The sequence below is a fragment of the Neovison vison genome, chromosome 9 (assembly GCF_020171115.1).
Source record: "Neovison vison isolate M4711 chromosome 9, ASM_NN_V1, whole genome shotgun sequence".
Taxonomy (NCBI): domain Eukaryota; kingdom Metazoa; phylum Chordata; class Mammalia; order Carnivora; family Mustelidae; genus Neogale; species Neogale vison.
The window spans coordinates 26,439,605-26,455,325 of NC_058099.1; the positions used below are offsets into that span (position 1 = coordinate 26,439,605).

The 15,721-nt window shown below is 34.7% G+C and overlaps 1 protein-coding gene across 4 annotated transcripts in view; it reads right to left on the bottom strand.

Annotated features, from left to right (window-relative positions):
• FSD1L (fibronectin type III and SPRY domain containing 1 like) overlaps window positions 1–15,721 on the bottom strand; it is a 66,827-nt gene that overhangs the window by 23,727 nt on the left and 27,379 nt on the right. For 3 of the 4 annotated variants that reach the window (XM_044265216.1, XM_044265215.1, XM_044265213.1), the window contains exons 5-6: window positions 7,660–7,682; window positions 2,744–2,865 (exon numbers count right to left, since the gene is read on the bottom strand). In XM_044265216.1, the coding sequence (XP_044121151.1) occupies window positions 2,744–2,865; window positions 7,660–7,682 (145 nt within the window). Of the gene's footprint in view, window positions 1–2,743; window positions 2,886–7,659; window positions 7,683–15,721 lie in introns of all 4 variants that reach the window. The other variant, XM_044265214.1, reaches the window with a different exon arrangement.

The window sequence follows — 15,721 nt, forward strand, 5'->3', positions numbered from 1 at the left end:
AACCTACAGTTAACATCATACTTAATGCTGAGAAACTAGAAACTTTTCTTCTAAGACAAGTCCCTTTTCACCACTCCTATTCAACACTGTACTGAAAGTCCTAGCTAAATGTGGTAAGATGAGAAAAGGAAGTAAAAAGTATACAGATCAGGAAGGAAGAAATAAAACTTTCTTTGTTCACTGATGGCATCAATGTCAATGCAAAAAATCTAAAGAATCAAGAAAAAAAATTCCTGGAACTAACACGCTATTATAGCAAGGCTGCAGGATACAAGAGAAGTACAGGTAGAATACAAGGTAATCGTAGAGCAGTGAAACTATTCTGTATGATAATGTCATGGTGGATATGTGACATTATACACTTGTCAAAACCCAAAGAACCATAGAACACAAAAAATGAACCCTAATGTAAACTATGAACTAATAGTTAAAATAATAATTAATGTATCAATATTGGTTCATCAGTTATAACAAAGGTATAGATGTTAATGATAGGGTAAACTATATTTGGGGGAGGCAGGGGATACATGATAAGTCTCTGTATAATCTACTCAATTTTCCATAAACCTAAACCTGTTCTAAAAAACAAAGTATTATTTTTTTAAGATTTATTTATTTTGAGGGGCACCTGGGTGGCTCAGTGGGTTAAAGCCTCTGCCTTCGGCTCGGGTCATGATCTCAGGGTCCTGGGATCGAGCCCCGCATCGGGCTCTCTGCTCAGCAGGGAGCCTGCTTCCTCCTCTCTCCACCTGCCTCTCTGCCTACTTGTGATTTCTGTCAAATAAATAAATAAAATCTTAAAAAAAAATGTTGTAAGCAAAACCAACTAACACCCCACTATCTACATAATAATTCAGCTGCCATTCTTTTAAGAATGTACTGGCAAGTAGATACTTCTTTCTTGTGAATAATGGTCCCCACGAGAGCACAAATGGCTAAAAGTGGCAACTAAAATAAAAATGGGAAAAAAAAAATCCAAGAAAGTGGTGATAGTTGGGAGGTGAGTTATAGAAGCTCAGAGAGAAGGATATAAATTCTTAAGTTTCAATGTATAAAAAATAGCTTAGAGAAGAAGAAGATGACTGTAGTTATTATCATCCATCATCACTTCCATTTTTCAGACTAAGTAAATCTAAAACTTATGTTACTATACATAATATAGTATAGAGTTAATTTTTAGGGTGTTTATGGAATGGATTATTAAAGGATGAAGGTATTTGTTTTTCTAAGTTAATCTGACTCCATCCTATGGGAAATTCTGATGCGACAACAGAATAAAAAATTAGTGAGATGAATTCATCTTTCATAAATTTTAACAACCTACTATATTTTTTCCCTTCAGAGAGAACTCACCCACAGAAGGATTTTATTGTACCTCATTGCTTTAGGCTGTCTTAAGGGTCTGCCAAAAAAGGAAATCCTAACTATCCATGCAATCTACTTGACTATATAGTTAACATGACCTTGAGCTCTTAAGCCATCACAGAAAACCCAAGAGAAAGAAAATAATGGTGAGAATATTGCTTTTTAGTAGTTTTTATTTAAAAAATCAAAATAATAATACGTGTACATTCACAATCCACTACACCTGACTCTCCTTCTGAATTTATACGTAATGTGAATTACAATATATGAGACTGACACGCTACCTACTGCGGTAACGAGGCACCTTGAATTACAATATAATAGTAATTCTGAAAGGTCAATTTACAGGTAGATATCCACTGACAAGTACACCTTCCTCCCCTGGTCTACACCTATAGTTCTTTCTCTCATCTTTTCCTTCTATAAACTCCTCTAGAAATTCTGACCTGTAATAATAATAATTCACTTACACTACGCTTATTAGTTCCATTACAGTCTCATGACTACTAATCTATCTTTACAATCGTATTTTAAAGTCCCTGACCAAATATTCAGAGAATGGCTTTATTTGATCAACATTCTCTATTCAAAAACAGCTAACCTCAAAAATTAAAGCCAGTTCTAACTAGAATCTGTAACTAAAAAGCACCTATAAATAAGTAAAAAGGCACCTATTCCCTCAAATCACTGTGTCCAAACTGTTTTAGCAATCAACCTAACACCATTACTTCATGTTAGCTAAAAAGAGAATACAGACAAAATGTACTTAGTTGGCTATCTCACACATGTGGAAAATAATTTGGAACTCAATTTCAGACGGTTTTGGCTACTGGAATATCCTCATACTAATACGGTAATAAACCAATATTAACATATTATTACTAGAAAGTCTATCTGAGCCAAAAACCATAACTAATGATAGCAGCTAATATGCACTACGTGTTAAGTATGTGCCAGATACTATTTTCAAATGATTTAGTGGTTTCAATTCATTTAATTCTTATACAAACCCTTGAAGAATAACATTACATTTTAAAGATTAAAAAAATGAAACAAAGTTAAATAATTTGTTCAAGGTTCACAGCAGGAAATGGCAGTCAAGATTCAAGTCCAAGTCCGGCCCCAAAAACCCACTGTTAACCATCAGGATACACTGTTTCTCTCTGCCTTACAACTAACAATAAAAGACATCCCTTGAATGGGATTCTCAAAATGGAACTTTTACTACCAGGAAAATAATTCTCTAAAAATAAAGACTAGCAAATTTAATTATTCCTTAGCTGAATAAAGAAAAAAAACCCAACTATACTTCTTAATATTTACATTTCAGAATTCATTTCAAAAAAACACTTTACATGTACTATGTGTACATACTTACCTGGCAAAAACTTCAATGTTCGCAGCATCTGTCTTTCCTGAGAAAAATCCACCATTAAATGAGTCATGTTGTCACTGACCTTTGGTTTCAAAGAAAGGCGGAAGGCTGAAGCCATTGTTACTCTACGGTAAACACAAACATACTTTAAAAAAAAAAGAATGGGGAATATACCATATTTAATTTACAAACAAAAAAATGGGAATTATTTCATTTTAGTGATTTCAGAAACTATAACAAAGGTAACAAAGCTAAAAATAAATTTGTTCTCAGAGTCTTTTGAAAATTAACTAAGAAAACTGCAAGATGTCTTTAAATTTAGACACTGAGTATAACTTTAAGCAACTTTCCTCCAGGTAGTTTTATAGAATTATACACAAAAATATCACAGGAAAAAATACCCCATATAAATCATCGTTAACAGACCCAACAGGTATCTGAAGCTCTGTACACTCAATCTGACTTCCTGATGCCAACCTCACTCCTTTTCATATGCCAAATAATGAACTGAATGTATATTTTCCTTAGTCACAGCTACTCTGTGTGTCCTCAATTAAGAGTAAAATTAACCTGACCAAATATTGTACAGCCTGGTAGCTGCTAAAGATAGGGTATGGAAGAGAAAGGAGAGAAGTGAAATTACAATTTTAAATTCCATGCTACTAGATGTCACCCTGATATATCGGAAGGATACAAGGAGAAACAACCTTGGGAAACCATATGACATGGAAATAATAGTTCAACAAATACTTAATAGATGAATGTGGTATAACAAACAACAAAAGGAAAAAAAAAAAGAAAGAAAGAAGCCATACCAGACCTCATTTTACCCAAAGTATGGGGGAACTGTTCTGTCAATGAAAACTGGAGATTAAAAGAAATTCTCATATTCTAATAATTTGTCATTTTATTTATCTCAAATTTGAATTTTTCGTATTACAGTAAATTTCCACAAATATCACAAAGTAACTTCCCTTATTATCTTTGGTCAAAGAATGATACAAAAGTACTATTCATGGATGTTGTCCCGCTAGCATACAATTTGGGAGAAGTAGTAATAGAAATGAGGAACAAGGGGACTACCAGGCCTAGTCATTCAGATCTGCCAAATCTACCCAAGGATATGTGGTATCCAAGACATCAAACTTGTTGCTGTATTCAGTTATTTTGGGATAAAAAATGTCAAGCTCTTGTTATATTCAGTTGTTTTATTTCACTTTAAAACCTGGAAAGTAATCACTTTATTAATAACAATGAGTCAAATACAGCTTATCTACTGATCAAGAAGAATGTGCTACAGTGAAATACAACTTATGGGGAAGTGAACTCATTGAAAGCCAAGCATAATGCTGAATATTTCACACATATTATTTTAAGCTGTTGGTTCTCAATAATTAAATTTCAGATTATATAAGTAAGAAGTTAGGAACAAAGACTAAGTCTTAATTACTTTGCTCTTTAAAGTCCCAAGAATCTTTTGATTTAGGACTTCTGAAAGAGCTATGTTCAGAGAGGTACTAGTATATGACCACTAAATCAATGAATGGGTTTAAACCTACTTGGATGCTTCTAAACCTATTTAAATGTTTGTTGAGAACTGTTGAAAAAAATACCTGAAATTTTTTCATAGAATTTAAATCTGAAACTTTATCACAAAACTTGATTTTAATCACGTGATTAAAATCACTTGATTTTAATTGTGGCCTCAAAGAAAAATAATGTCCTCCAAAAGTTCATTAGAAAGAGCTATCAAAAAAATAAAAACATTAAAAATTTTTAAAAAAAGTAAAGAAAGATCTATCAAGGGACACCTGGGTGGCTCAGTTGGTTAAACAGCTGCCTTCAGCTCAGATCACAATCCCAGGGTCCTGGGATCAAGTCCTACATCTGGCTCCCTGCTCAGGGAGGAGTTTGCTTCGCCCTCTGCCCCTCCCCCGCTTGTGATCTTGCATGCGCTCTCTCTCTCTCAAATAAAATCTTTAAAAAAAAAAAAACAACAACAGTATATCAGAACCGTAAAAACAAAAATGACCTTTATTTTCTAGTCAATGAAAATTTCAGTCTCCAAAAATCAACTTAGATGTACAACAATGCTATAATCTTTTAAAAGACTGGATTATTTATTTTTATTTTTAAGATTTTATTTATTTATTTGATAGAGACAGATCACAAGCAGGCAGAGAGGCAGGCAGAGAGAGGAGGAAGCAGGCTCCCCGCCAAGCAGAGAGCATGATGCGGGGCTCGAGTCCAGGACCCCGAGATCATGACATGACCTGAAGTGAAGGCAGAGGCTTATTAACCCACTGAGCCACCCAGGCACCCCTGAATTTTTTATTTTTAAACTGAGTACATTTAGATAATTGTGTCTGAAAGCCCAAATCAACCTAAAATCCATAGATAATTCTCTACCATTACAGGATCCATATGGTTAGGAATGTTTTGATTCACCTTGACTTTCTTGGTTTATTTCCTATAGTACAACTGAATACAAAGATCCTTTCCCCTTAGTTTCTTTTTTACAAAGAAAAAACTGCCAAACATATGGATGAACACTTTCAGTTTCCTCAAAGTATCTAATTAACTTGACTCACCCTTTCCTGACCCTTTTTTCAAGAACTATAAGTCCACAACAAACCTTAACTAATCATCTTCCAACATTACTAAAAAGCATCCCTAAGTATATACCAGTGATTTGTAAAGTTACAGGGATCTGCTATTATCTTTTCATTGCTTAGTTTTTCCTGTTACTCCCACTGTTTCTACTGCATAACTTCTACCACAACAAATGATAAATAGTTGATTCTCACAAATGCTTTCATTTTTATGTATTTGATTCCCTGCTCAGGTATGTTACATAGACTCTTCCTTAAAATTCCTCTTCTGCCCTAATATAAGGTAATAATCCTTTCTTCCCTTAGTAAAAATTATTTTACCAAGACTATATATTTGAATTATTTTTGTATCATAAATGACAATGATGGAATTCTATAAGCCTGCTTCCTGGGAGAGCTCCTAATATTTATATCAGAGAAACCTGGACATTATGAAGTTAAAAATCAAGCTTAAAAAAATTAGCCAAGACCTAGAAGTGTTCTCAAGCAGTAAGTGAAAATTTCATGGGTAGCCGAAATGAATAATGTATAAGTTGCAGGGGAGTTTGAGTTTGCCCTGACAGAGAAAAGGAACCTTTACTCCTGAGATCACCTGGAAGCTGATGAAATCAAGCCTAGAAATGGGCTTAGAAGAGGCAAAGAAGTCAAATTTCACTGAAGCCTTGCGTTCAACCATGAAAATTCGTAATTAAATTCTGACAAATTTGGATACAGAAAGATGTCATGGGTAAAAGACAGGATTCTTGGAAGTACAGAACCATACTGAGTCCTTGGAGAGTATAAGAGAAGATCTTGTGAGGGTTTTCGCAAAGTTCTTTTTTTTTTTTTTTTTAATTTTATTTATTTATTTGACAGACAGAGATCACAAGTAGGCAGAGAGAGAGAGAGAGAGAGAGAGAGAGGAGGAAGCAGGCTCCCAGCACAGCAAAGAGCCTGATGTAGGGCTTGATCCCAAGACCCTGAGATCATGACCTGAGCCAAAGGCAGAGGCTTTAACCCACTAAGCCACGCAGGCGCACCTCGCAAAGTCCTTGGATAGGCCAAAGCCTGATTAGGAAATGACTTCTAATCCAGAAAATCAGATACCATAGCTAGACCTAGTGGAGTAAATGGCTAAAAAGAAGAATAATCCAGCCACAGTGAAAGATGGACTACATGTAGCAATTTCAGCAGATAAAACCCAATTGTATCTTATCCAATAAACTGACCTACCTAGCATCCACTCCCCATACATAGCCAATACTTTTCACCTTCAAACTCTCATAATCACCTTTCTACATTCAGGATTGATAAACTGATCCTGTCTTTAACCATTCCCTGATACAAAAAATATACTAAAACTATATAAAAACCAGTTTTTGTGCTCAGAGTGCTATGAGTACCATGTGAATCTTGCCTGTGGTCAAATAACAGACCATCAGAAAAACAGAATTGAAGACTTCAGCCAAAATTAACAATAGACACATTGGTTTTCACAGAATCTATGATGAATAATTTTGTGAATTATCTGATGAAGAATAAATAATTTAATCTAGGATTCAGAGTGGTGTTTTTAAGAGCTGGCTTTCAGAGAATCTCATAATCCTCAAATAAACTGTAAATGATAATCTCACTATAGTCGATGCTCAGTGATTAGCCAGGAAGATCAAAACCTGTGGTAACTCAATCCAGAACTGCCAGCAGCTCTTTTAGCCCTTTGTGTCTTCATTACCGCAAGTACTAAACTATCTTTCTTAATCCTGGCCCTACCAATGAGAAAGACCTTTTAAGATAGTCTTTCACCATTTTAATTTTCTCTTCCCACATATTAGATAGTAGTGGCATGAGAAACAGAAAGAGATGGCACCAGGAATAGGATGGAATGAGAATACAAAGGTGTTAAACAGGAGAGCCGTGAAATAGGAGAGCTTCAGCTCTTACTATTAAAAATGCTGACTCCTCAGAGAATAAGACATACTTATAAATTATGAACAACAAAAAAACACATTCCAGGAATATATATTTTTTAATTATCCAAGATGGGCCTCCATCCATTCATAGCTAATTAGGAACTGTACTAAAACTAACTATATTATACCAGAAATGAAATTCTTTTGGAAGTATGTAATTGTCCACAACTATGTTTTTTAAAAAAAAATCTTGCTGATACATTTTTTATTCCAGAAGATATGCAAGAGATTTTTTTTTTAACATGGCCATTAGGTATTTTTATTTCAACCAACAAAAGTCTAGTAAGAAACTGTTCTTGAATTTCATTTCTGACTTCAATATTGATATTTATATAAAAATGTAGGTTTTATACCATACCTATCCTTGATCTGTCTGGCAGCCTTCGAGCAAATCAGGGAGAAGAGAAAGAAGGCAGTTAGTGCTTTTCATGCAAGTTTCAATGGCAGTGACATGCAAGAAAAGTTAGGATATAAACCCTGGAATAGATTAGTTCACAGTCACCAAAACATGAATTATAGGAAATTTATACAGTTCGCATCAGCTTACATAATGTGATGTTAGATCTATAGTGTAAAAAAAAAAAAAAAATCCAGACCCCATATAAATCACCTCAAGAGGAGGAAAACTAACACTTCAAACTAATTCCAGATGACTATACAAGTTTTTCCTTACCTTAGGATTATCAAAATACACCTCCATTTCCAATTCAGTCTGACACTCCTCAACTAGAATCAATTTCCTTTAAGGGGCACACATTTCTATGCAATCTAATGCTTTTCTTATACATTTCAAATCTGCTCTCCAATTTTTCTTCAATTATCTCTTTCACCACTTCATCATAGTTGTTCCAAGTTTTCTCTGTAGGCCTTCCCTGGGCAAAGGCTTTGCATTTTGAGAGCTTGCCTGCTAACATATAAAACTGGGCTGCAGTTCTTCAATCCTTTACCCCAAAAAGTAAAGTTATAATGACAAAAATTCAGACAAGGAGAAACCAGAGAAATACTTCTGGCAATAAGGTCTTTCTCTGAGATAACTTCACAGAAGCAGTTAACTTAAACCTATTCGGCATGAGATATCTTTTTTTTTTCTTTTTCAGAATGCTAACACGAATTTAGGAAAGGGCACAACTATCACTTGGTGCTATACAGTATACAGAGAAGCAATGAAAAATACACACAAAACCCTTTGTCCCCTTCACATTTATATATAATATATTCGACAAAAGTTTTATTTTCCCCCAAACTAACCACCATGATTAACAACACATCCAATGTAAACCATGGCTGTTTTGCTCTACACTCTATCCTAGACCTAGCGGAAAGCTTGGCACATGGTAATATTAATAATTATTAAATTTAAGTGAACATTAGTTTGATATAGCAATGTTTCTGTTGCCTCTCTTCTTTGATTCTAATATTGTTCTTATTTGGAATTGGTCATTTTTATACCCATCCTAAAATATCCTGAGTACCTTTCTACACAAAAAACTAGAACTGACATTTAGGAGATCAACATATGACACATTTCCAACATTTCCATAATCAATTGTGAGACGTGTATACTAATCATTCTCTTTCCTTTATTAAGAAATTTTAGTCTTTACTGTTTCTACAGATCCTTTCAAAGCTCCACATTCTATAGCAAACCTGATTTGGTGCCATTAATACGTGGCTTAAGTCATAACACTACTTTGGTACTAGGAATTAGGAATAACAAATGTTAGGAAAGTCGATTATAGTCATTTTTTAAAATTACTGTCATTACAGCTAGAAATACCACCAAAGATTTTAATATAAATGTCCTCTGCTCTTGGTGTTTCTTTACATATGGAGAAATGCCACTGCATTACTCCTTTAGCCTCTCTCTATTCCTTCATTTCTCCCGGTGAGGTGAAAGGACTTAATCAGCTATTTTCCCTCTTTCTGGCAGCTTGTCGACAGAAAACATATATACTCTGTTCTTTCCCTCTACGTAGGAAGTTTCACAGAAACGGGTTCTCACACACATACACAGAGGTGTACCCTTGTATTGACCATACCTGAACTGGCAAGTCTGACTAACTCTAGGATTCATATTAGAATGCTTGCCCATGGATATAAGCTAAATTCTCTGATATCATTTGATTGGTATTTGGCCTCGTATCAGCTTTACTGCTTTCTCTTATTTCGCATCTGGTTTAGAATTTGGTTAGAAGACTGTTACTTACCAATCACTCTCAAAGAACCCAACAATATGAGACCATAACTGTCTTTTTTTTAACAGAGATTTTCTTTTATCTTTCAAAAACATTATGCGGTATATTTAATTTCCTTACAACAATTTTTAAAAAGTAATCTCTACACCCAAAGTGGGCTCAAACTCATGACCCTGGGAATAAGAGTCACATGCTCCACTGACTGAACCAGCCAGGCACCCCCAATACTATCTTTTAAACTGACTACAATGATTCAGTTTTGTGCCTAGTATTACTTAACTTAGAAGGTGCCATTTTTTAATGTGTCTGTGTACAAGTGTGCAGATGTGCACATGCATGTAAAGCTTTCTTGTTATCATTTAATGTACTAGGCTGCTTGTGACAAACCAGAAAAGGAACAGATGAAAAGCCAAATAATGTTGGAAAAACTGTTGTCTTGTGCATTTATATATAAACATACCCAGGTGATCAAACTGAAGACTCAGCGGTTCCTCTTTCATTTAGGTTCGAATTTAACAGTATATACACTGTGTAAATGCAGAAGGGGTTGAAAAGTTATTCTGTGCAACGATAAAAGGGTAGAAAGTCTCAAATTTTGAAGATACTTCTCTAAATGGGCCCAATTTTAAGAAATGTCCTAAATTGAAAAAGAGTTTTATTTTTTCTGGAATTTCTTCTCCCAAAGTAGAAATCTATCCAAAAGATACACATTACTGTATTGCTTGATTCCTCTAAGTTTCCATTTCAAGAGCAATGCCTTTTGTCAATTAAACATCTCTGCTTACCAAGTACCAAATGATTGCAGAACTTACCACTGCTCTAATGTATTTATTTGCACCTATATAATTCCACTTAGTGAGTTATGAACAGGCCTCAGTTGAATCTTTAGATTTTGGGGTAATGCTACTGCGTATTATTTAAAAGCCTTCAAGGCAGCCGCAAAAAAAAAAAAAAAAAAAAAAAAGCCTTCAAGAAGCTTAGCTATATAACCTTGCTCAGTAGCACTATTTTCTATTTCAATTTCAATCACTATTTCTATTTCAGTCTTCTACTGAAAATCTTACTTGCTAGCACTTCATTTCTCTTTATTCCTCTCAGAGATAGCTTCTTTCTCTCTCATTCCCTTCCTCCATCTCTCAATAAATGTTATCAAAATAAATCTTACAATTCTTATCCTTTATCAGTTTTAGGAATCTGTCACTTCAGACCAAACTTCCTTAAAAAGACCCGTAATAAGAGTACAAGTAGGAGTAATCAAAAATGGGTCTTCATAATTACCAATAAAGTATAAAGAAGTTAAACCAGATCTTTTCCCAATTTCTCTTGCTTTTAATATTCTGTAAGTAGATACAGAAACTATTTTCTTCCATGAATTTAGCAAGCACTCTAAAAGTTAAGATTTATTGTTTCTATATTTCTTCTTGATACATCTTTTTTCTCCTTTTATAGAAAAATGTTAGATGCAAAGTACCCTAAGATAACTCTAATGTGGAGCAGCTAACTGAACAGTATTTTCTAAATAGTTAAAACAGGAATAATAATAAAGACGTTTTATATCTTGCTTATTGTACTCAATTTACCCAAAAAAGAATAAAATTTGAGATTTCCAAATTTCTTCCCAATCAGCAAAAATTCTAAAACTCCTCAGCAAAAAAACAGAATAAGACCAAGGCTTAAGAGATTTCAGTTTCATATCACACTAATCAGCAAGTCACTTAACTCTTTTAGGATTTAGTTATCTCATCTACAAAGTGATGAGCACTAAAGTGTCTTCGAACTCTAAAAGTCCATCCTAAGCCACCTTATTTGCACACAGCAACTTTTAAAATTTATCCAAAATAAACTGGCATTTTAACAACCTAATTCTCTGAAATATAGGCTGAAATGAAAAGGCCACAAGGGGAAGTTAGTTCAAGTCAGAGCACTAATAAAAAGCAACAAAAATAATACAGTTAACCTTTGAACAACACAGGTTTGAACTGCTTGGGTCCACTTATATACAGGATTTTTACGTTACAGTGCTGTAAATGTATTTTCTTTTCCTTATGATTTTCTTAATAATATTTTCTTTTTTCTAGCTCTACTTTAAGAATGCAGCATATAATACATATAACACAAAATATGTGTTAACCAACTATGTTATAAGCAAGTCTTCTCATCAATAGTAGGCTATGAGTAGTTATGTTTTGGGTTTGTCAAAAGTCATACATGGATTTTAAACTACGTGGGGGTCAGTGCTCATAATCCTCATGTTGTTTAAGGGCCAACTATAAAGGTTTCTGAATAACAACAGAGAAAAATATACTCACATTGCCAAAATGATAAATCAAGCAAAAACTAGATTTCAAAATTGGCATTTGCTTGACAGGATTCATCTTTATTTTGACTTGCAGTTAAGCCCAATAGCGTTCCTACTAACACTCTGTAAGTCACATAGCACTGAGAAACTTTCCAAGTCTTGTCTGTATGTTCACATTGTTTTATACTTCGGATTTTCCTACTAGATTTGGGACAGAAATTTTTATAATGTTTCCTTGAGACAAACTGAAAAGGACTATGGGGCAAACATATGATACTTTCCCATTATTTTTTACAATACATAATTGAGACTCCTACCTCATCCCCAAGATACCATATTAAGGAATGACTTGGGAAATGAAAGGGACTCAGTCAGAGAAAGTAAAAAAGAGAGTTTCAAAATGCTACTCTCCGGGGCACCTGGGTGGCTCGGTGGGTTAAAGCCTCTGCCCTCGGCTCAGTTCATGGTTCGAGAGTCCTGGGATCGAGCCCCATAATGGGCTCTCTGCACAGCAGGGAGCCTGCTTCCTCCTCTCTCTCTGCCTGCCTCTCTGCCTACTTGTGATCTCTATCTGTCAAATAAATAAACAAAATCTTAAAACAAATAAAAATTTTTTTTAAAATGCTACTTTCCTTTTGGCAAAAAATACCAGCTTTAAATAAACAAAGCAAAAACACTGCAAAGCAGTTGATTCCATATGTTAAAAATTTTATATATTCTATATATTTATCTGTTTATAAAAAGAACTACTTTCCAAAAATATCATTTTAGTCTTCATAAAGCTACAGTAAATTACTTGAAATAAACTTTGAATATAGCACTGCATACATCTGTTCTATTACTAAGCACATTTTCATAATAGAAAACTGTATTTCTATACGACATGAACACCCACAAATGAAATAAAGGTGAAAAATTAGTCTGGGCTATTCTTAACAAATATTTACATTTGTTTTTAAATTGCCTTCGTAGCTGAAACATGCATGCTTTCAGTGAAGGTCCTCTCCTCTCTCAGCATTCCTGACTTCAACCCACAGAAAGCACATCTGCCAGTACTTCCCTTGAAAACATTGTGAGCTGCTTCTACCCCACTCATCTGCTCCTCCCAGTGGTCAGGGGCTGACACTGACTGGACAATATGCCAATGAAGAGTTACTGGGAGTCTGAAGTGGAAAAATACAGAAAATCCATTCTCCCTTTTTATCTGTGATCAAGTGTAGAAGACACCATTCCCCCTTTTACCCTACTCTGTATTTTTTATTCCACCAAAGGCTCCATGTACAGATAACCATTCACTCCCTTTTTTTTTTTTTAAAGATTTTTTTTTATTTAGTTATTTGACAGAGATCATAAGTAGGCAGAGAGGCAGGCAGAGAGAAAGAGGGGGAAACAGGCTCCCCACTGAGCAGAGAGCCCAATGTGGGGCTCGATTTCAGGACCCTGGGATCATGACCTGAGCCGAAGGCAGAGGCTTTAACCCACTGAGCCACCCAGGCGCCCCCATTCACTCCCTTCTAATCTGACAATTGGGTTATGTGTGGCAGGATAGTGAGGAAGTGGATGCTTAGTGACTTGGAAACTGCTCCACAGACTCAGCTCTTTTTACAAGTAGAATTCAAATTCTAAATTCAGGGGTGGGAGAATGGAAATATTAATTCTGTCAAAGGATCCAAGCAATGCTCTACAGGCCAGCTATTAGCAGAGAAGCCAGGTTTGGCCACTTGTCCATCCAGAAATAAAGCAAATGATCCAAATTGCATTTGCTGGTGATCCTTCTTCATATATTTACTATCAACCAAACTTCTAATGATTAAAAAAAATAGTGATAATAAAACCAATCTGTAATACCAAATTTTTTTAAAAAATCAGTGAAAGCACGTTCCAAAATCCTTTCCCATTTTTACTCATTCATTTTCAGATTGTCTAATGCTGGTAAACAGCATAGCTTCATATTCAATTCTCAGACTGAGGTACTGCAATGTGATCATTCAAATATCAGTATTTAAAGTACTGTTTTTGAAGATAATGAAGTCTAAAAAGACTTGTGGACTGGATTTTAGCCTATGACTTTCTTGTGCCCATGAACTATTAATAATAATCTGATTTGGGACGCCTGGGTGGCTCAGTCGGTTGGACGACTGCCTTCGGCTCAGGGCGTGATCCTGGAGTCCCGGGATCGAGTCCCGCATCGGGCTCCCAGCTCCATGGGGAATCTGCTTCGCTCTCTGACCTTCTCCTTGCTCGTGCTCTCTCTCTCTCTCAAATAAATAAATAAAATCTTTAAAAAAAACAAAACAAAAAAAAAATAATAATAATCTGATTTAATCACTTTAATATGGGATATTCATAAACACTACACCTTAAAATAATTTCTTTTTCCAAAAATCTAACAATATACTAGATGATTATTCTTCAAATTCCAATAATTAATCTTCAAAGTCATCTTTCCTATTCTGTCAGCTATTAGGTCTTTGAGGCAGGTCTATGCACCTGACAAAGGGCAACCTGGTTTTGACTTGGAATCAAACCATTCTTTGGATACAATTTAGATATACTAAGAAAATAATTGCAAACAACTCCCAGTTAAGCATTTCTCTTAAACAATAAACTCCAATTTCTAGGTGGGAAACACGGACAAATAATTTATTTCACCACATTTCCAAATGGCTTAAGCTATTAAGAAGTACTTCAAAAGGCTAGAAAACCAAAAATATAAAATAAGCAACACAGAACATTAAGAAAATGTTTAAACCACAATGGAATTTATCAGACCCTTTCAAATTTACAACCAGCTGGGGAAAAGTTTTAACAAAGTTGGAAAGGACAAAGGAAAGAGAAAACAGTAGCCTTTGAGAGGAAGGGGAGAGTCACTCTCTGAAAAGAGTGGAAAGGGAAACTTGGGAGAAACAAACTTGATCACAGTTTTTCCGAGCTTCAATCCCTACTTAAATGCAACTGGGTTCAAGCTGTTTTCAAATACGTCTGTCTAAGTTTTATGGTTTTCCTGTCTTCTTCTTCCTCACTTTCAGGCTCTCGGCTGTTAATTCTTGCTGCTACGATTATGCCTGTCATTAGCAGCTGGCCCACTCTACTTAAAGGGGACTCTGAACAACAAGGAAACTGAAGATAAAACTAAAACTTTAGTAGCACTCTCTATATAATTGTCACTAGATTCTGAGGAACTGCCCATGAATTTTATGACACTCATTTTGATACAGATATTTTTTGCTTTCTGTATTTTTTTGGCTATGTTCCAGATATCTGAGGTTATCCCATAATGTCCTCTGAATAGGTGACGTATCTATATTCTAAAGTATTTAAAGTATGATACAATTTCTTCAAAATTCCTTTATATAGCAAGTCCTACCAAATGCAAAGATGAACCTACTTACAATCGACCTCTAAATTCAAGGATTAATTAGTTTGCAGATTTATAGCAAAAGAACTTTTGTTTTGATTCATTTAATTAAAAGGAAATCATTTTTAAAATTCATTTTCAGAATGCAGGGATGTAAGCCACCAAATGTTATCTTCTCAAGGAAGATTCTTCTACCTTCAAGTTCATAGAAAAATCATGAAATTAAAGTACGAGGTAGACACAAATGGATTATGAAGCCATCTTTCTAACACTAAAAAAGTTCACTACATAGTCCACAAAGACCAAGAAAGTAGTATCAAACTCAAATACTTACTTGCTAAGATTACTACAGTATGTATTTTCCTAATTATATAGCTCAAGTTGCCACTTTTCTCACACCATTTTTAAATATATTCTACATCAAAAGGAGATTTGATTTGATAATGTGGTAATCATTTAAAAATGACCCTAGTTACAATAAAAATTAGAATCTAGAATTCAGAATCTCTTAAACACTAGGTTCTAGCTTAAAACATTAGCAGACTTATTATTCTACTGTTTATACTTC